Source organism: Oncorhynchus keta, chromosome 36 (genome assembly GCF_023373465.1).
Source record: "Oncorhynchus keta strain PuntledgeMale-10-30-2019 chromosome 36, Oket_V2, whole genome shotgun sequence".
Lineage (NCBI taxonomy): Eukaryota > Metazoa > Chordata > Actinopteri > Salmoniformes > Salmonidae > Oncorhynchus > Oncorhynchus keta.
In genome coordinates this window covers 14,163,559-14,184,323 of record NC_068456.1, presented here as the reverse complement: position 1 = coordinate 14,184,323, position 20,765 = coordinate 14,163,559, and the positions used below count along the sequence as shown (strand labels likewise).

Genomic DNA, 20,765 nt, shown 5'->3' with positions numbered 1-20,765 from the left:
TCACCAGGTAATATTTGTAGGGGTGTGGCTTAAGAAATTCGTTCTACAGTCTTTTAATGTGTTTCAGTATTGACATCAAAAGGTGGAACAGAATTTTTTTTAGATGTTTAAAAATAAACAAAACTACTAATTAGATCGGTACCTTTATTTCAATATAATAAGAAATCTGTTCTATTGAAATAATAAAAGTAATAAAAATGTATTAATTGCTTTATTTTCAAACATTATGTTTAGGAGTCAGGGTTTGGGACAACCACCTTTTTAATAGAAATAGGTGTTTAAACATTTACTTTTTACTATATAAATTCAACAATATGTTTGCTATTGCCTTGGATTGAATTAGGTTTTTTTAAAATGTTTTTTTGGGGGTGTGGGACTGCAATTTACACCACTTCTTTAGAATCAACTATATATGTAATTGAGCAATCTTCCTGATTTTCAGGAAGACGTTTGTCGCCTCATATGAAATGAAAACACCCAGAGGTGACGGTGGTCAAGCTGGGGTCTTTGTTCTGCGGTAATGATGCTTGACCATTGCTTATTTTACCTAACTCACTTTCAAGATAAGCAGAGATTTACACTAGATATTGTGAACTATTGCTAATGTAAGTAATTCAGTATAGAAGCTGATGTCGTTTAAGCATGGCTAATGTGGTTATTTAGGGAAGGTTGTATTGTCTAAATCTATTGGATTCTAGGATTAAGCATGTGTTAAAGCTTCCGTTTGCTCTTCTCCAGCTGTGTGTCTTGGCAGTGAGCTGTAGTGGGAGAGTAGCAGGCAGTGCGTGCGTGCGCGGTTTGCTGACTGGTGCTCATTTATGGTTAGACTAACAAGGAGCAAGGAATGGCTGAAGAAGCATAGACTCTGAGGATGGGGTCTGGGTGCATGTATGAGTCCAGTCAGATTTTACAGTTGTGTGTGTGTGTGAACTCGGTTAATTTTGTGTTCGTGTGTTTGAAACAGTGACATATACTGGATATGACTGGTCTGTGGAAAAATTCAAAATTGGACTATTTGTTTTGCATGGCTGGATTTATTTATCTTGTAAACTTCAGTATCAGCGTGAGATGTTTTAGGCTAGAGGATGTTATGTGAGTTTGGCGTCTCTTCTGTTTTGTTTTGTCTAGAAATGGGTATTTTTTTCCTTGTCGTCTTGGCCAGTCAGTAAAGGGGAAGTGGCTCTTCTGAGGCGAGGGTGGACACACACACTGGGAGGTGACTAACATTTTCCCTGCTCCTGAGTCTGCAGGAATGAGTGAAAAGTAGTCTCACGCAAATACAAGAAATGTACACACACACTCTCACTCTGTTTCATTTCTTTCTCAACTTGGTTGCTTCTATCACTCTTCCTTTATCCCTCATCACTGATCATTCTCCCGTCTTTCTGTACTGTAGCTGATCGACTCATTTGCCTGGGAGATCGGGACTCTGAAGAGGGAGGTGGTGCAGAAGGCTGAGCCAGCAGAGAGGGACCCAGAGCCTGTCATACTACAGGGGTAAGTAAGTGTGTTTAAAACAGACCTGCAAACTGACTAACAAAATTGTTATTTCTGTACATCTGTTTACTCTAGTACCAGTATGATGAGAAGGCTTGCTTCAGCCTCCTTCATGGGCTGATGTAGAACTAACGTTAGCTGTGCATGTTAGAGGGAGAGGAAACAGTGGAAGGCATTCAAACGGGGATTGTTTCGTTAAGGAAGGAGTAGAATATCCTTTCAGACCTCTGTCGCTTGTTCAAATGTAATAATAGGGGTTAAATTCATTGTTACTGGATGCTTGATAGGAATGATTGATGATGATGATGATAATGATGAGTGCCAGTTTGAGTAACGTTGATTTTAGTTCCACTGTAATTCCCGGTGTCCACCAGCAGGTGTGGATAGTGTGCTCTGGTCATTCACGTAGTGGAGTTTCATCATGTCATTGTGTTGACAGGAAGTCAGAGGGATCTGACAGTGGAAAGAGTATAAGGGTATAGGATTTTCAAAGTGAACACCAAGCATATTTGTGGACAGAGTATAGGATTTTCAAAGTGAACACCAAGCATATTTGTGTAAATTAGATAATGGGTTACAGGTTACCTGACATTAGGTACATAATAATGACATGTAGATTATAATAAAATATACCCAGTATTGGCTTCATTCTGTCGATTGCTAAATATTCGTGCTGAACAATTAATGATTTGATGGCGTTTCGGTTCGATTATAAAAAGGAAATTGCGTTTTTCTTACATTTGTGAGTGCATACATTTTCGTACTGGTCACCTGCCCCCCCAAAAAACCAAACTCCTAATGAGGGGCCGCAGTGGCTCGTGGGTCCGCGTACCCAGCACCCATTTCTTCAGAAGTATGAGTGGTGAGGGATACGGGCCTCAGTAAGTGTGCTTGTTTTGCGTCATTTCATTTTTTAGATGTTGTTGGGTACATTTGTCCTTCTCCACTGAAGTACTGTTCCTCCTGGGCCATTATGCTTTTCTCAGTATTGAAATCCATTTATAACTATGATTTATCTCAATATTACTAATTGACTCCCATGCTAATGTATTACATTCCAGTTTTTATTATTAGTCTGTATGTGCACTTGTGCATGCTTGCTTTTCTGTGTACGTGTGGGTATTACTATCAGGAAACATAGGATTTGAAAGGTATATTTCTAATTCGATCTCTTCCTCTCCCCATCTCTCTCCCTCTCTCAGGCTGGATGGGGAAGTGGGAGGTCTGTTTCTACAGGCTCCTCCCTGTGTTGGTGTGGGGGCACGGCTGGCTGGAGCTAGAGATTCAGGCTACGACTCGTTGCGTAGAAGGATGAGTGTGTTGGACAGGCTGGTGCAGACGCACGTTGTGTGGCTGCAGCTGGGACTTAACCATGCAGACTCCACAAGCATACTGGAACCGCAGCCCACCGGGGTGAGACCAGATACACTCAGTCATTCTAATATTTTTATTTTTATTTTTTTTAACTGATTGTGAAACAGGAGTCAAGTTTTACATGCATTTTCCATGTATAAAGCTTACACTGTTTTACAATATAATCAATGATACAATTCTAAACTACTGTGTATTTAGATGAGATGTATCTCACCACAAAACCATTACATTTTGATCACTTATTCTTTTTTAAATGTTGATCCTTTATTTAGCCATAGAGGTCACACTGATTTCCCTCTCTTTTTTAAAGCTGCATAGATAGTCAACATAAAACATCTCGCATAGATGGTCAACACAACATAAAACATCTCACACGGCTGTTTCATTCCATTTATAGAGCAGAGCCATTTATTTGACAGCCATTTCCGTTTAGCTAATAGGAGGAATACAGAAACCAGTTTTAGGTGCATCAGTTACTTGACCCTACCATTAAACTCCTATTCATGCAACAACAACCTCACAATACGCAAAGACACCTCGACAATCTCACACAATGGAGGACTAATGGAGACATATACTTTCAAACTATCTGATATTCTCCATTTCAATGTTTTTATTGTTGTCTGTGTTTCTCAAGTTGCTTTTTTACCCTGTCTGCAGACGTTTCTGGTGAGGAAGTCGACTACCCTGCAGAGGAAGGTGATCTCTCTGCGTATGCATCAGGACTCTGAGACACCCGTCAAAGACTTCCCTGTGAAGGAGAGTCAATACAGTAAGCACCTGCCTATTCATTCCCATCTTTATCATTCAAATGTATCCCGCAAATACATGTGGTTATTATAAGCTTCTTAAAAAAGAAAGAACAATTTCCCTCTGATCATTAGAATATTCTATTCTAATGTATTCCTTTTGCTCTCTGTGCATTTCCCCTTGGGTTTGCTGTGTTGCTGTCACAGTTTACTGCTGTCTAGTACAATATGTGACGTCATCCTGGGCCTCGATTATTCTCTTCTTTCTTTCTACTTACATGTGGAAGACATTTCAGTTGAATGCATTCAACTACCTAGGTATCCCCCTTTCACTTCACTTTCCCTGCTCCGAGGTCAATGCCGAGAGCGTTTGGAGTTTCCCAAAAACCTATTTCCTGATACTTACCTAGTGAAAGTAGTTGTGTTATGTAGTTAAGAGTCACACAAAAGGTAACCTTTAGCAAGGCTTAATATAGCCACATCTTGTTGATGTTCTTGAAGTGACTAGAACAATCTTATTAGGCTATTTGTTGGGTGTGTTATCCCAGAAAATGTCTCACCAGGTATTTTTGCCTTTCTTTACTAATGCGATGTAGCCTGGTAAGTGTGATGGCCTGTTGCAGCTTGTATGTGCACCAAATGCCTACTAGGTGTAGGCACACCCACTCAGCCATGCCAGCACGCCAAGAAAACAGACTTACCCTTCTGCAAATATGTGAGCAACAGTTAGCTACTCTCATGATAATGCTAGTGGTGTGTGTGTGTATATAGTATGGCATAGTAGTTCCCAAGTGAAAACATCACTCCAACTCCCTTCTCCCATCTAGGAATATTGCCATGCTTTTGTTCTGATTATGCAAGTACAGCTTTGCTCCTGATTTTGAAGTTCCTTAAACATAAATGTATCCCTTCACAGCATTCTCCTTGGAGGGATCGGGCCTCGGCTTCGCAGACCTGTTCCGTCTTGTGGCCTTCTGCTGCATCAGCAGGTAACACACACACACACACACACACACACACACACACACACACACACACAACCAACCTTTCTCATCCTAGTTATAAATCACATATTCCTTTTTAAGAGGAACACATGGATCCCAGAAGTTACTGAAAGAACCATGCTTCAGTTGAAATACAGAGAATGGCATTTACTAGCCACCTCATCACTTCACGTTATTGCACTGAGACTATTGCACTGTTTTCTTCGAAAGCTAACAATGTCAGTCGAGTCTGCACTATAATAATTCTAATTACATATTGACTTGGTTAGTTGAACAAGCTCAAGGCTTTTCAAACAATGCTATTAAAGCTTGGTTAAAACGTGGAGGTTGAGCTTGATTGAAAACACATTCTTGTCTGGTGATGCTGGTGAATGGCAACATGTCAAGGCCACAAATCAATAGGGATGCGGGGTGGAAAGCAGGAAGTGTCTATGAGGAAGAAAACATGCCTTGAACTGTCTGAGCTTGTGTTTACATATAGAGACTGGAACAAAACTGCAAACAAAACATAAGGGGTCAAAAATGATCATGAACTTTGTACAGTATGATTTCAACTGAGTGCATGGCTCAAAGTTCTCAATTCTGTTAAGAATTTTTTGTATTTTAATTAGGGTTCCCATTTAGCTGTTGCAGAAGCTATCTTCCTGGGGTCCACACAACATGAAACATAAAATGAATAGACAAGAACAACTTTAAATTAAAGGCACACGTAGCCTACTTATCAATGCATACACACAAACTATCTAGGTCAAATAGGGGAGAGGCGTTGTGCCGGAGATGTTGCTTTATCGTTTTTTAAAAAACCAGGTTTGTTGTTTATTTGAGCAATATGAGAGGAAACTGAGTTCCATGCAATAATGGCTCTATATAATACTGTACGCTTTCTTACATTTTTCTGGATTTGGGGACTGTAAAAACACCGTGTGTGAGCTGTGTGTGTGTGTGAGCTGTGTGTGTGTGTGTGTGTGTGTGTGTGTGTGAGCTGTGTGTGTGTGTGAGCTGCTGTGTGTGTGAGCTGTGTGTGTGTGTGAGCTGTGTGTGTGTGTGAGCTGTGTGTGTGAGCTGTGTGTGTGAGCTGTGTGTGTGTGTGAGCTGTGTGTGTGTGTGAGCTGTGTGTGTGTGTGTGTGAGCTGTGTGTGTGTGTGTGAGCTGTGTGTGTGTGAGCTGTGTGTGTGTGTGTGTGTGTGAGCTGTGTGTGTGTGTGTGTGAGCTGTGTGTGTGTGTGTGAGCTGTGTGTGTGTGTGAGCTGTGTGTATGTTGCCTATGCAAATAATTTGGGATTCAACACATTCATGTTTCTTATAAAAATAAGTGATGCAGTCAGTCTCATCAACTCTTAGCCAAGAGAGAGACTGTCATGCATAGTATTTATATGAGCCCTCTGATTACAATGAAGAGCAAGATGTGCCGCTCTGTTCTGGGCCAGCTGCAGCTTAATTTGGTCTTTCCTTGCAGCACTCGACCACATGACTGGACAATAATCAAGATTAGACCAAACTAGAGCCTGTGGAACTTGTTTTTTGGAGTGTGGTGTCAAAAAAGCAGATCATCTCTTTATTACAGGGAGAGGTCTGTCTGTCTTTACAACCATTGAATCAATATGTTTTGACCTTGACAGTTTACAATCTAAGGTAACGCCAAAGTAACTTGTTAAACAGCCATACCACTCATTACCAGATTCAGCTGAGGTCTAGAACTTATGGAAGGGTTTGTACCAAATACAATTCTTAGTTTGAAAGATGTTCAGGACCAATTTATTATTGGCCACCCATTCCAAAACAGACTGAAACTCTTTGTTCAGGGTTTCAGTGATTTCATTAACAGTGGTTGCTGATGCGTACATGGTTGAATCATCAACATACATGGACACGCATGCTTTGTTTAATGCCAGGTCATTAGTAAAAATAGAAAAGAGTAGAGGGCCTAGAGAGCTGCCCTGCGGTACACCACACTTTATATGTTTGACATTAGAAAAGCTTCCATTAAAGAAAACCCTTTTACTTCTATTGGATAGATAGCTCTGAATCCACAATATGGCAGAGGTTGAAAAGCCATAACGGATATGTTTTTTCAACAACAGGTTGTGGTCAATATCAAAGGCTGCACTGAAATCGAACAGTACAGCTCCCACAATCTTATCAATTTCTTTCAATCATCAGTCATTTGTGTCAGTGCAGTGCATGTTGAGTGCATGCTGAAAGTATGTTGTTAATATGTTTACAGAGAAATAGCATTGTATTTGGTCAAACACCATTTTTTCCAACAGTTTGCTCAGCAGAGCTGGCAGAAAGCTTATAGGTCTACTGTTAGAACCAGTAAAGGCGCTTTACCACTCTTGGGTAGCGGAATTACTTTGGCTTCCCTTCAGGCCTGATGACAAGGACTTTCCTCTAGGCTCAGATTAAATATATGACAGCCTATGACAAAATAGCAGCCTTATTTTACTCTTGAAATTATGTTGGTTACATTTTTTTGCCATGATAATGTCAGTTTGAGCTTAGTAAATGTGCACTTCAGACTCATAAGTTATCTGAGACACAGGAAGAACAGGGTGGGGTGCTGCGCCTCTTGGCCTGTGTCTGTCTGTCTGCCTCTCTCTCTCGCTCTGTGTGTATGTGTCCACTCCTTCTCTCTCTAGCCCAAGAAACCACACATGGGACAAACACTAGTTAGGAAAGGGCTGTTTGGTCACCCCAATTAAATGACTCACTGCAGGGACAGTGATTTATTCCCTATTTCTTACTCTCTCTCACTCCATTTTCTTTTTGTCTTTCTCACTCATTTTCATCTCACATAATTGACTCTGTCTGCCTCTCTCTTAGGGATGTCTTGCCATTCACCCTAAAGCTTCCTGAATCCATCTCTGCAGCCAGGACACCAACAGACTTGGAGGAGGTGGCCAAGCTAGGAGCAGGTGAGTGTCCACTAGACTGATACTATGCGTTTTATATTGATAATGCATGTCTGAAGCATGAAGATTAAAAGTGTAGCCTCCCTTTCTATCTGGATGGTCATTGACTGCCTGCTAGTTGACTTTCATTGCTTTAGAAAAGTATTGTTACTACCTTAGGTCTAGTCCCACATCTGTTCTGTTTAAAACCAAGCTTTTCTTCCTCAGGGTGTTCTCGTAAATCACATTTAACCACATTCTCCAAGTTAAACTAGTAAAAGCCCAAAGTGACATGGCTCAATGAGTCACCCATAATAACAATGCCTCTCTGAGCCCCAAATCAGTGCTGCTCAGCTGGGCACATGATCAGGAGAGCACTGGGGCTTTGGAGCCCCTGAGTAGGCCTCACTAGGGTATTAAACCTCAGACTCGGTCATGAACCACTCTCTGTGCAATGTGCTCTCTGTGCCAAAGCCGTAATGTCACTTTGCCTGGCTGCATCTGAAAGAGTTGATATATAGTACAGGCATATACTAGCCTCTGCAAAGACACTGATTTGATAACACCCTTCCTTTGGTGTGGTTTTGAGTGATCTTCACACACAACAGCCCCACTGTCTATTTTTCCCTATGAGTAATGTGAGCAGACTGCATTGAGACTTGAACAATGATTGTGTGGACGTAGATGAGCGTCAGTGAAGGTTCACATATATTTGAATGGCATTCATATAGGTGACCATGCCGGAGATGAGCTGTGTGTGTAGGTAGGCTATGTCGCGTCACTGAAATGTGGCTTTGGACAGAACAAAAGACATCAGTGCTGAGTTCTGACGTCTGGATCGGTAACCGCACCTGTGACGTGGGTCTGATTCAATACAATGGGGATGTGTCCTTCTATGTTTCAGAAAGTAAACTCTTTCTTTCATTCTGTCGGTCTCTATTCAACCCTTTGTCAGAAGATGAGCTTGATTGAAAAATAAGTACACAGTAGCTGGAGGAACTAGCAAGGCTTGTTAAAGAAGTTTTTTTCAAGCAGCGAACCATTAGCTGACATTTCTGTCTTTCTTTACCAAGAGGCTAAACTTTGGCCAAGAATGAATTCACTTTGTCATCTGTCTGAATTTCAGGTTTCCTCCCCTCATTGTCCTCAGCTCACCCTAGATTTTCCCAGCTGCCAGTTTTAGACAAAGACATTTCCCCCATTAGGCCACACCCTCAGTGTCTCAGGGCAGTGTTCAGGATGAAAAAATGTTCTGCATCGTTCAATTAAACGGAAATGGTGATGTTCTGAACGACTAGTTGAAAAACTGGGAGGAATTGTGGTTTGGGGAACACTCCGCTGCCCTTTAAATACCTCTCTTATTGCTTCAAGCCACACCCCACCAAACAGAGCAAACATACCTCAGTCTGTTCAAGAACACTGAAGAATGTTTTGGGGAAACGTTCATTACAAACCATCAAGCAACATAGCAAATATTTAATCAAACTGAACTCAACACAGGTGTGTTACCTGGGATACAGGGTTTCTGTTGCAACCAGTTTAACCCTTGCCTCCCCACACCCCACCACATCAGTTATTGTTAACACTTTGTGGATAAATGTGTGATATTTTGGTCCAAGACAAGTGATTTTATGTCTGGAACAGAACTTTCATCAATAATAATATTTTCCAGAACCCAACAAAATATCAAATACCACTGCTATTGTTGACAAGGAACAAAAACGGACTTTAAAGGTAACCAGGGGTGGAACTTTCACTAGGGACGGGAGGGTCATATCCCCCCACAATGGGTTGGGGGTTATCTTTGTATGCATTTCTTTGATTATTTAGTTTTATCATTACAAGTATAAAAACAAAGTTGGTCACAAAGCTCACGTGTCGCACAGGACTCGTTAGACGGGACTGACAAAATCGCACAGAATGACTGGGGGAAATGAATTGAATGTAATTGATCTTCCTATGAATTTGGCTTTAGCAGTTGAACCGTTTTGGCCATTTTCAATTGTGACCCCATGCCTGAAATCTATGGCTCTCAGGAACACAGAATGACTGGGGGAAATCTATGGCTCTCAGGAACACAGAATGACTGGGGGAAATCTATGGCTCTCAGAACACAGAATGACTGGGGGAAATCTATGGCTCTCAGGAACACAGAATGACTGGGGGAAATCTATGGCTCTCAGGAACACAGAATGACTGGGGGAAATCTATGGCTCTCAGGAACACAGAATGACTGGGGGAAATCTATGGCTCTCAGGAACACAGAATGACTGGGGGAAATCTATTGGCTCTCAGGAACACAGAATGACTGGGGGAAATCTATTGGCTCTCAGGAACACAGAATGACTGGGGGAAATCTATGGCTCTCAGGAACACAGAATGACTGGGGGAAATCTATGGCTCTCAGGAACACAGAATGTTTGGGGGAAATGAATTTATATTCTGTTCTAAGAAAGATGAAATTATTATTGTTATTGTTGCCTAAAGTTAGCTCAAGATGAGTGGCTTTTGAAACAAGATATCTTAGAGTCATAGAAACATGAAATGTTGTCTGGCTAATTAAGTTTGAAGACATTTGATATAGAAGACCATCAAAAGCTACGTCTTTGTACCCAACGTTTGCTTTTTTTTTTTCAAGCTGCTTATTCTGTTCTATGTGCAACAAAATATTGATTCTTGAATTACATTTGCTCTAGTTCAGTCTTATGCATCACTTAAATTGTGTTGAAATGCAGGAAATTAGCTTTAGGTGGAGAAAATAAATTCTGGAGGAGTACCCCCTGACAGGTTTGGTCTCCACCCCACCTATAAAACCAAAGTTCACCCCAGAAAATAACCATTAAAAGTGCAAGAGTTGCCAAAATGGAAGAATAACAAAAACAGCAGAGAAAAATAAAAGTCTTGAAGGAGGAATGGGGCAGGAAAAACTGACGGAGAGCTGGCGAGCGAGGGATTGAGAGCAAGAAGCGGGGGGAGGAGAGCGTGCTCTGTTGACATTCCGCCCCCATGCACTCGTTATCATGTGTGAGTCATAAGTCTGTGTGTGTGAGACATGACAGCGAGGCTTCAGACTGGACGGCAGTGTGCTCTAGAGGTCTCTCACTAGTAAACTAAAATCAGAGCTGGTCTTTGTCTGCTGATGTGAGAACAGTAAGTCAAAGTTTCTCTGGTCTTACATTGTGATGTGACTTCGGCTTAATCTGGTACGGCTTTGTCTTTAATTGTTCTAGAGTTTCTGCGTTTTGCTCTGTCTAGGTACAGCACTGTAGTATATGCTCTTCAGTTGGATGCGTCTCTTGCAGTAGGTTAGTTCTGTCATGCTGCTTTTTTTCGACTGTAACACCAGTGTTACACTAGTGTATATGCCCTTATGTTATACTAGGTACATTGTTTCCGTAGCTAGGGCTGACCGTGAGGACTTGTGAAGAGCCCAATCAACAACCTCTGCATAATCTAAACAGTTGTTTTGTGAGAAGTTGTTCAAGTTCACAGTTAGCCTCTTATGTAAATGAAAGGTGAAAAGTACCAGTGGCCTGGCTTTGGCCCCAAGTAAGAGAAGGTCCACCGGAGGCAATGTCCAGTGATACTCGAGTTCTGGCCCGCGTAGATGGAACAGAAAATTCTGAGCCTTTTGAGTAAAACACTGGGGTAAATCCTGTATGGAAATGCACCAATAGTGTCTTTGGTTGGTACATGGCTTTGGTTGCTAAGTTGGTGGCTGTGTTGAGTAGTGACCAGCGCTGTTCTATGGTTATATCATGCTGATTTGGAATGTTATTGTGTTGCTGTCTGTTATGTAGACTGGTATGGTTGTACTTATTTGCAACAATGTGTTAATATGTTTTTTTGTATGAATACTGTAATGTAGGTATTGGCAACGTGGTATGACAGTAGCTTCATTGACTCAATGGTCTAATCTCTGTGTATTGGCATTGTTTTATTGGCATACTTTTCAGTTACTATGTTATTGTAGCCTCTGTGTTAATGTAGAGCATGTTACTTTGTGTTGATATTATATTACAGTGTTATGCTATCCTAATGTTTCTCTGTAGTGTAATATCAGAATGATTGACTCCTGCAGCGTCTGACCATTAATGTTATTGTGAGTTAGGGCATTATTGAAATAATGTAGGTGTAATATTGGCATGCTGTTAGTGTTATCTTACTAGTGCTGAGTGATTTTAGGTTTTTAAACAACTAATTGAGCAACTTCAGTTCAATTATTTGAATTCCATTTCATTCTGCTTTTTTCAGTGAGCTCAATGCGCACATTGCACAGCCCCCCCAAATAAATACTCAGCAATTTCCACACAATACCCCAAAAAAACTAAGTGAAAACTTTTTTTTAAATGTTTTTAATGTTTGCGAATGTATTAAAATTAAAAATAGAAATACCATATTTACATAAGTATTCAGACCCTTTGCTATGAGTTTTGAAATTGAGCTCCGGTGCATCCTGTTTCCATTGATCATCCTTGATGTTTCTACAACTTGATTGGAGTCCACCTGTGGTAAATTCAATTGTTTGGACATGAATTGGAAAGGCACACACCTCTCTATATAAGGTCCCATAGTTGACAGTACATGTCAGAGCAAAAACCAAGACACGAGGTCTAAGGAATTGTCTGTAGAGCTCAGAGACAGGATTGTGTCGAGGCACAGATCTGGGAAAGGGTACCAAAAAATGTCTGCAGTATTGAAGGTTCCCAAGAACACAGTGGCCTCCATCATTGTTAAATGGAAGAAGTTTGGAACAACCATCTCTGCAGGACTCCACCAATCAGGCCTTTATGGTAAAGTGGCCTGACCGAAGCCACTCCTCAGTAAAAAGCACATGACAACTTGCTTGGAGTTTGCCAAAAGGCACCTAATGGACTCGTGACCACGTGAAAGAAGATTCTCTGGTCTAATGAAACCAAGATTGAACTCTTTGGCCTGAATGCCAAGCGTCACATTTGGAGGAAACCTGGCACTCACAACATGATGCTGCCAGTACCATGCTTCACCGTAGGGATGTTTTTCAACAGAATTGAGGAAAAGATGAACGAAGCAAAGTACAGAGATCCTTGATGAAAACCTTCTCCAGAGCGCCCAGGACCTCAAACTGGGGCAAAGGTTCACCTTCCAACACGACAACGACCCTAAGCACACAGCTAAAACAACGCAGGAGTGGCTTCGGGATAAGTCTCTGAATGTCCTTGAGTGGCCCAGCCAGAGCACGGACTTGAACCCGATTTTAACATCTCTGGCGAGACCTGAAAATAGCTGTGTAGAGACGCTCCCCATCCAACCTGAGAGGATCTGCAGAGAAGAATGGGAGAAACTCCTCAAACACAGGTGTGCCAAGCTTGTAGCGTCATACCCAAGACGAGAGGCTGTAATCACTCCCTAAGGTGCTTCAACAAAGTACTGAGTAAAGAGTCTGAATGCCTAAAATGTTATTTCAGTTTAAAGGTTTTTGCTTTGTTATTATTGTGTATTGTGTGTAGGGTGATGAGGAAAGAAATGTGTTGAATCCATTTTTAGAATAAGGCTTAACAAAATGTGGAAAAAGTAAAGGGGTTGAATACTTTCTGAATGCACTGTAAATTAGATGTGCAATGTAGTAGGGAGGTATAGTTTCCAACAGGCCAATATTTGACATAATTACCACAGAAAACGTGGTAGTTAACTACAATGACAATATATTGCGCTCCTACTTGTCTGTTTCTTTTATGCCTGCTACGTTAGGTTAGTGTGAGCGAGCAGAGAAGAATGCGTGACAGAGCAGTTGCTTCATTTCTCTCCGGGAAAATACACGATCTAATTGATTGAATGTCTGAATAAAAGTATGTCTGATTTACTTTGAAGAAATACTAATCAGTAATGTTGCTGTTGTAGTGTCTGACTGTTCTGATATTGTCTCTCCTGTCTCTGCCCTACAGGCTTCTGGGACTCTGAGCATTGCTGCAGGAACAAGAGTTCCGTCTCCCGGTTGTCCGGGACAACCATCCAGGACCAATCACTCAGCCCCCTGGTCACCCGCACCCCATCCCAGCTTGAGTGTTCCCAGTCCAACGGGGCTCTCTGCTTCATCAACCCCCTCTTCCTGAAGGTTCACGACCCAGAGGGGGGCAACCACACCCCTCCCTCCTCCACCAGCTACTACAACAACCCCCACCACCTAAACAACAATAGTACTACAACAACTACAGCAACAACGGTACAAGGTCAACAGCACTGTACCAGCAACCCAGAGCAACTTATCGACTGCACAAACAGCCCTCAACCCCCTAGCAATAGCCCTCAGAGTCCTAGCCCTGGCAACAGCCCCCAGCATTATAACAACAGTGTGAGCCAGGCTAAGAGAGTGTCCCGCCCACCACCGCCTCGCCCCCCACCTCCCCATTGTGCTCCCCGTCGCCCTGCCCCTCCTCGACGCCAGTGCAGCATGCCTGAGAAGATATCCTGGATCAACCCCCCCAAAGAGAAGGACAGGGTGGGAGAGAGGGAGAAAGGAGGAGAAAGAGAGAAGGGCAGTAGCCTTCTCTCCCGTCTGGGCTCCTCTCTCAGCATCAGTCCATCCTCTTCTTTCCTCTTATCCTCCCCTCCTAAGAAGCTCAGCATCAGTGCCCCCATCTCTATTCCCTTGTCCCTCTCCTCCCCAAGTAGGCCGAAACCCACGCCGCCAAGCGACGTCGACTGCCATCTTGCTCTCGATGACCAGACTATTGAGAACGCCATTTCTCTCAGTCTGGCTAAGCTGTCACTGAGAAACGCCACCACCCCTGATGACAACACAGAGGGAAACAGTCCGTCCACTCAAGACCCAGCCCCCTCCCGTCGAGAGGAAGGAGGAAGAGAAAGAGGAGGAAGAGGGGACAGTGTGCAGCGCCTGAGCGACATGAGCCTTTCCACCGAATCCTCTGCCGACTCACTAGACTTTTCCCAGGGCTTCTTCCCCCTCTCTCTGAACCCAGCCCCCCCACCGCCAACAACCTGGTCCTGCCCCCCCTCACCCACCCCTACAGCAGCATGGAGGAAGATGATGATGATGATGAAGACGAAGCAGACTTCGGCGGGAGCCTGGAGAGCGACCAAGACCAGGACCTGACCATCACCCCTCCTGGGCTGCGCACCAAACGGCGAGCCAGCGCCGGGGCCATGGTCATCCAGCGGGCCCTCAGGGGCCACCTCCGTAAAATGAGTGGGGTGTTCAACTCACTGATGACTCCAGAGAAACGGGCCATACGGAGAGTCCTGGAGCTGTCGAGGGACAAGGGGTCTTACTTCGGCTGCCTGGTGCAGGACTACCTGAGCTTCCTGCAGGAGGGAGGCGGCAGCCAGGCCTGGCAGTGCCACGCATCAGGACTGGAGTTGCTGCAGACGCTACGCCAGTTCATCACCCAGATGAAGAGCTACCTGCGGCAGAGCTCTGAGCTGGAGCCCCCCATCGAGTCACTCATCCCAGAGGATCAGATCGGTGAGTAGCAAGGGGTGTGTAAGAATGTATGGATTTTTACTGTTATACAACATTTGTGCATCTATTGGACATCACACCAGTCAATGTTGGTTAACCGTTGCATAAAAGTTGATCGTTTGCTAGAAGTTACAGTAAAAATTTACATTGAACTTGTTAGGAAGTTGTTCCATCGTCATCTCTGAAATGGTTCATATTTGACATTGAAACAACCAAACGACTAAAGAAAATCATAAACCGTCATATCTGAAAATATGCCAACTGGACAACACTCTGTATGCCTATAGCCATGGCGAGAGCAGCTCAGTATGCAAGTCTGTGTGTGAGCTGGAGCTTTTGGTCAGGATGATTACAGTTCTTTGGAATGCATCTCGGAATAGGGGTTGTGGTCGGTGAAGCAGCAGGAGTTGAGTTACAGACAAACCGGTTAACCAATGGGATTGGGATACTTTATTGCTAGTGAGACAACAGTGCTAGCATTTAGATAGTGTTATTCTTGGCCTTTATGACACACCTGCCCAGGGGAGGGGTTTAGAGAAAGGCCAAGGTATTCATGTGTGGGAATTATTGGGATTAGAAACTGGCCCAAATGTAAACAGTGAAAACGCGTCCTGGTCCTTTTCAAAGTTGGCAGAGGAAGAAGACAATATACCATAGAGCTGTGAAGCAGTAACAAATGGGAGGTGTATTTGATCCTTACAAAACCGTTCTCCTGTTTACTGTGTGTCAGGAACAAACATCAAAGAGATGGTTCTGTAAGACAGACAGTAAAATAATTCTTGATTGACAACTAATCCAAGGATTTCATACATCACGATTAGTTTTCCTGCAATGTTTGGTAATCGGAATTGTTATGCAATGTTTTTGTTGCAGCAGAAAGTGTTTTCAGTTTAGCTGAATTAATTGCCTCTCCAGATGTGCTTCAGTGGCTGTTTGCCAAGTAAGCAAACTCCTCCCGCTCGACCATCACTTCTCTTCTCTTTCTATCCTTCTCCAACTCTCCCACTCTCTCCAATCACAGACGGAGCCTTTGTTGCAAACCGCTAAATCTCTCCCTCTTTTTCTATCCCTTTCTGTGTTGACAGCGCTTGCATTTGTCTGTGGGTGTATGAGGCAAGAGCATGGAGAGAGAGAGGGGTGAAGAGGGAGGGGGGAGAATGGGACCCTTGTGTCTCCTTAAATTAACCCACTTGGCAGTTTTTCCTTCTTTTGGCTTCATTGCTATGCTCAGTGCCAAGTTGAGCAACAAGTTGTTTTGAAGCTCTGTTTATAGGCCTGTAAGGAGTTTGTGGAAGGGAGACTATTGCCCAATTCCAACTCCACCCCTAGACCCTAAGCACTTCATGTAGATCTGAAAGGGTTGGACAGACATTAGCAATAGCGATGGCTTGCTCCACATGGCCCTCTGTTAGGCTAGGTGGAAATCTCACCATATGAACACCATTAATTTAGGACTCACAAGTACTGTACTATGTAGGGGCCAGGGGTACATCTTTCTATAGCTGTTGGAAATGTACGAGGGGTAGCCAATCTTCAGGCAGAGTACTCACGAGGAAGTAAATAGAGTCCATATCAGCTGCAGCCCTGAATTTGGCGACAGCTAAGATTGGATGGCCTTGCCATACCTCTAGATTACAGGACCATTTTTACACACTGTGACTTTTGGGAAATGTGACAAGAATAGTGTGAGCTATTAGAGATCTATTCAAAGTTGTGTTGAAAGCTATAGTGAATATACTGTCAGGGGATTTCTGTTTGCGCTGTGAGTGTGCACCCGTGTTAGCCTCAATGTGCGTCACAGAGAGGCAATCTGTCACTATGTGGCGGCACGATGGCGCTGGAAGGGTGTGGGATGTGAGAATGGATTCACTTCTCCTGTCTGTCCCACCCTCCCGTCCCTCCCTCCCTCCGGTTCACGTGCAAGCTCTGCAGGGAGGATGTGTTGAGTGAGATTGTGGGTGAGGGAGGTTGTTTTGGTGGGGAGATGTGTATTTGAAGCGGAGGTGGCCCTCAGTACATACCGTACGTTTGTGTGAGTTTGCGTGTCTGTGGCCTAATGGGAAATAAGTGTGTGACCATGAAAAGTCCCTATTGTGTCCCCTCTCACACCACTCATCAAACTCCCACTTACTCACATTGACCTCAGACTTCTCTAAAGACAACCTGCTCATCCAGCATTTACTCATCTAGCATGTGTTGTAAGCCATACAGTGAGTTTAACAACTGCATTCAGGGATGCAAACTAGTCACCTTTCGGCGAAATTCGCCGTTTTGAATCCAAAATAGGTGACCTACGTGATTCATGTGGATTCGATGAGAAAAGTTAGGGGGGATCACTACTGGCTGTAAGCGAAAGAGTGATGCACGTTTGGATCTATACTGGCTGTATCCAAGGCTCAGCCAATTGTTCACATAACAACAGAATGCAGCGCAGCAAGCAACTGAACAGAGAAGAGAACCAATTTGCTAGTTACATGATCACGCGCGCTCTGGAAAGACAGCAGAGAGTAGAAAGGCAGTTACAGCAGCGAGTGAACGATAACGAAGAGGTAACGTTAGGTGAGAGGCCTGGCTACGGGACGGGGGTGAGAAGGTGATGAAGCGTACCTCATGAGCTGTAACCCAAAAATAACTGCCATTTGAAAAGTTTGAGGTGAGGGCGAAAGTGTGGTGGAACAAGGATTAGCATTGTTAAGAATCTTGCTAGATAAACTGGATTGAATTCTCCGTTAGCCAGCCAGAGAAATGTTGAGCAACATTAGCCAACTCATCTGATCAAATAATTGAGTTGATGTTGTGAAAATTAGCTTGCTAGCTAATGTTACAACATCAAATGAGCTAACATTAGTAACCTAACCAATTCGCTATAGTAGTGTAACGACCCTGGGTTTATAAGCGCGGATATCAACTCTGCCGCTTGAGCATGCTTTTGCGGCACAGTCGATAGCGCGCTGGACTTCGGGCTACAAGGTCGAGGGTTCGAGACCTGCTCCCTGCCTGTTTCATTACAGTATTAACTGGTATACGACCCCTTGCATTCAAGTTATAACGCGTTAGTTGCTTACGGGACCATGGCAATCTGTGAAATGTTAGGGTTAACCCTAACCAACCACCATTAACCAATGTTTCCCTCTACAGTAATTTGTTGTTAATTTTCCAAATGAGAGAATTAGGTGAAAATTAGGCTTTTTGCAGTGTAGCCCAAAGATATTGCTTTTGTTGATGAATTTGACAGTAACGTGTGTGTGTGTGTGTGTGTGTGTGTGTGTGTGTGTGTGTGTGTGTGTGTGTGTGTGTGTGTGTGTGTGATTATATTTTTTGAACTCAATGAACTCATTACTTGAACTCAACTCACATGCAGCCTTGATCAATGTCTATAGTGGCCACTATAATAGAGAAAAAATAGAATGCCTGTTTGTTTCATTCTATTTCTACTTTAGATGTTTTGTTTTCCCAAGTGCAATATTTATGTGTGTGTTCAAGTGTTATATTATAAAGGCTGTCATGGCTAACTGCAATATTAGTGTATTCTCTCAAGACCTTGAGTATCATATGCAGTAAAGTCGAGGCAACAAATAACATTGGATTGCTTTCTTTACATTTTTTAGATGCAAGTTAGGTTCACATTAATTAACCACTTTATTTTACACACAGAGACGGATCATGTAGATCATATTCTTTGTTTATTTTTTTTTTAAGTATCACCTTTTTGGGCCCTCACAAGTTTCCCTCCCTGTGCATTAGTACACTACAGAATTGCATGCTAACCCTCCACGCTTCCATGTTGTTACATTCCACAGTGCTAATGACCAGAGTTATGAGCGGTACAAGTATGTAAGGAAGGACAGTAGCTTGAGGCACATTGTTTTAAAGACCAGTCCAGCGAAACTTGAAAATAACGTGCATGCAAAAACAAAGGCCACAGGGGATTTTGTATGGGTGCGTGTGTGTGTACATGTGTGCTCCCACTGGGAAACATGCACTGAGCCCAACCGCAGGCCTGAGGTATTTTAGTGCTGGCACTGCATTCCAGGGATTTGAACCACTTTAACAGAACTACAAGGTACCAGGCTTGGTCTAACACAGACCCCAGGTCCAGAACAGAGGCTGGTAAACACACAGTATTAAGTAGAGCCATGACTACATGGAACTCTGCCATCCCAGGTAACTCAAGCTGACAATAAAAACAGATAAACAAACACTACTGCACAAAGGGGACTGTGAACAGACAGCCATTTTATATATCTTGTATTGTACTACATATTAGACCTAGATACGTACTGATATGTAGACTTTGACGTTTTAAATGTATTTCAGTCCTTGACTAATAATGTTCTGTACTATGTATTATGTTATGTTTCATGTAGACCTGAGGAAGAGTAGCTGATGCTCTTGCAGTGCCTAACGGGGATCCTAATAAATACCAAATACCAGGCTTCATAGAAGAAGAAGAAGAAGAAGGTTCATAGAAGATGACAAGTTGACTTTGATCAAATTTGACTAATTGCCATTTAAGTGTCACAAGTCTAGTTTAACCTGTTGGTTATTCTGCTTACTGGAAGAATTATATTTTGTACTACCAGTGTCTATTTTTAAACCATACCTTTGATAATGATACAGTGATGTAACACCTACAAGGAAGGAAATGTGTTGCTGATCTTGACTTACGAGGAAGAAAGACACATTTATATGCATTACACACATTCTCAGACGGAGTGGTTAGGCGACTCTGAGAAGTTTATTGCACCTGAATTACTGTCCAGTTTTGTGGTCAGGTGCGGTAAAGAAGGACATAGGCACATTGCAGTTGGTCCAAAACAGAGCAGCAGGTATTCCACTTAATGTACAAGGAGGGCAAATGTCAATGACATGACATGAATGTCAATCTCTCCTGGCTTAAAGTTGAGGAATGATTGACTTTGTCACTATTGGTCTTTGTGCGAGGTGTTGAAGATACTGAGCTGTCTGTTCAAGCAGTTGGCACACAGTTCGGACACTCTTCGGTATCACACAAGACATGCAACCAGAAGTCCCCCAAGTCCAGAACAGAGGCTGGGAAACACACAGTATTAAATAGTGTCTAAATGGAACCATGACTACATGGAACTCTGCCACCCCAGGCTACTCAAGCTAGCAATGAAACCAAATAACATAAAAAAGATAAAATAACACTTTACGGCACGACAGGGACTGTGAAGAGACATCAACATGTTTATGCATTGTATTATGTATGTGAAATGTGGTACGACTGATGTTGTCGTCTCGCCTGCTTATCTTAAGATGAATGCTCTAGCTGTGGGTCACTGTGGATGGGAGCGTCAGCTGAATGGCTAAATTGGAATGTAAATGTAGTGCTATGTATGTGATACGTCGTTGGCGTACGACTGAACGAAAAATCTAAACGTAACATGCAACAATTTCAGCGATTTTACTGATTTACGGTTCATTTATGGAAATCAGTCAATTGAAATAAATGAATTAGGCTTATCTATGGCTTTCACATGACTGGGCATGGTGTAGCCATGGGTGGGCCTGGAAGAGCATCGGCCACCCATTCAGAAGGGCTTTATTACAGACAGAACTACTCCTCAGTTTCATCAGCTGTCCGGGTGGCTGATCTCAAACGATCCCGCAGGTGAAAAATCTGGATGTGGAGGTCCTGGGCTGGCGTTGTTAAACGTAGTCTGTGGTTTTGAGGCCAGTTGGACGTACTGCCAAATTCTCTAAGAAAATGACATTGGTAGTGAAATTAACATTCAATTCTCTGGCAACAGCTCTGTTGGACATTCCCT

At 43.0% G+C, this 20,765-nt stretch overlaps 1 protein-coding gene across 1 annotated transcript in view; it reads left to right on the top strand.

The window, feature by feature from the left end:
• rin2a (Ras and Rab interactor 2a) overlaps positions 1–20,765 on the top strand; it is a 56,875-nt gene that overhangs the window by 31,763 nt on the left and 4,347 nt on the right. Inside the window, 7 exon segments of the mRNA XM_035754294.2 lie at positions 1,397–1,497; positions 2,700–2,910; positions 3,532–3,643; positions 4,537–4,609; positions 7,447–7,538; positions 13,439–14,559; positions 14,562–14,976. Of these exon segments, the coding sequence (XP_035610187.2) occupies positions 1,397–1,497; positions 2,700–2,910; positions 3,532–3,643; positions 4,537–4,609; positions 7,447–7,538; positions 13,439–14,559; positions 14,562–14,976 (2,125 nt within the window).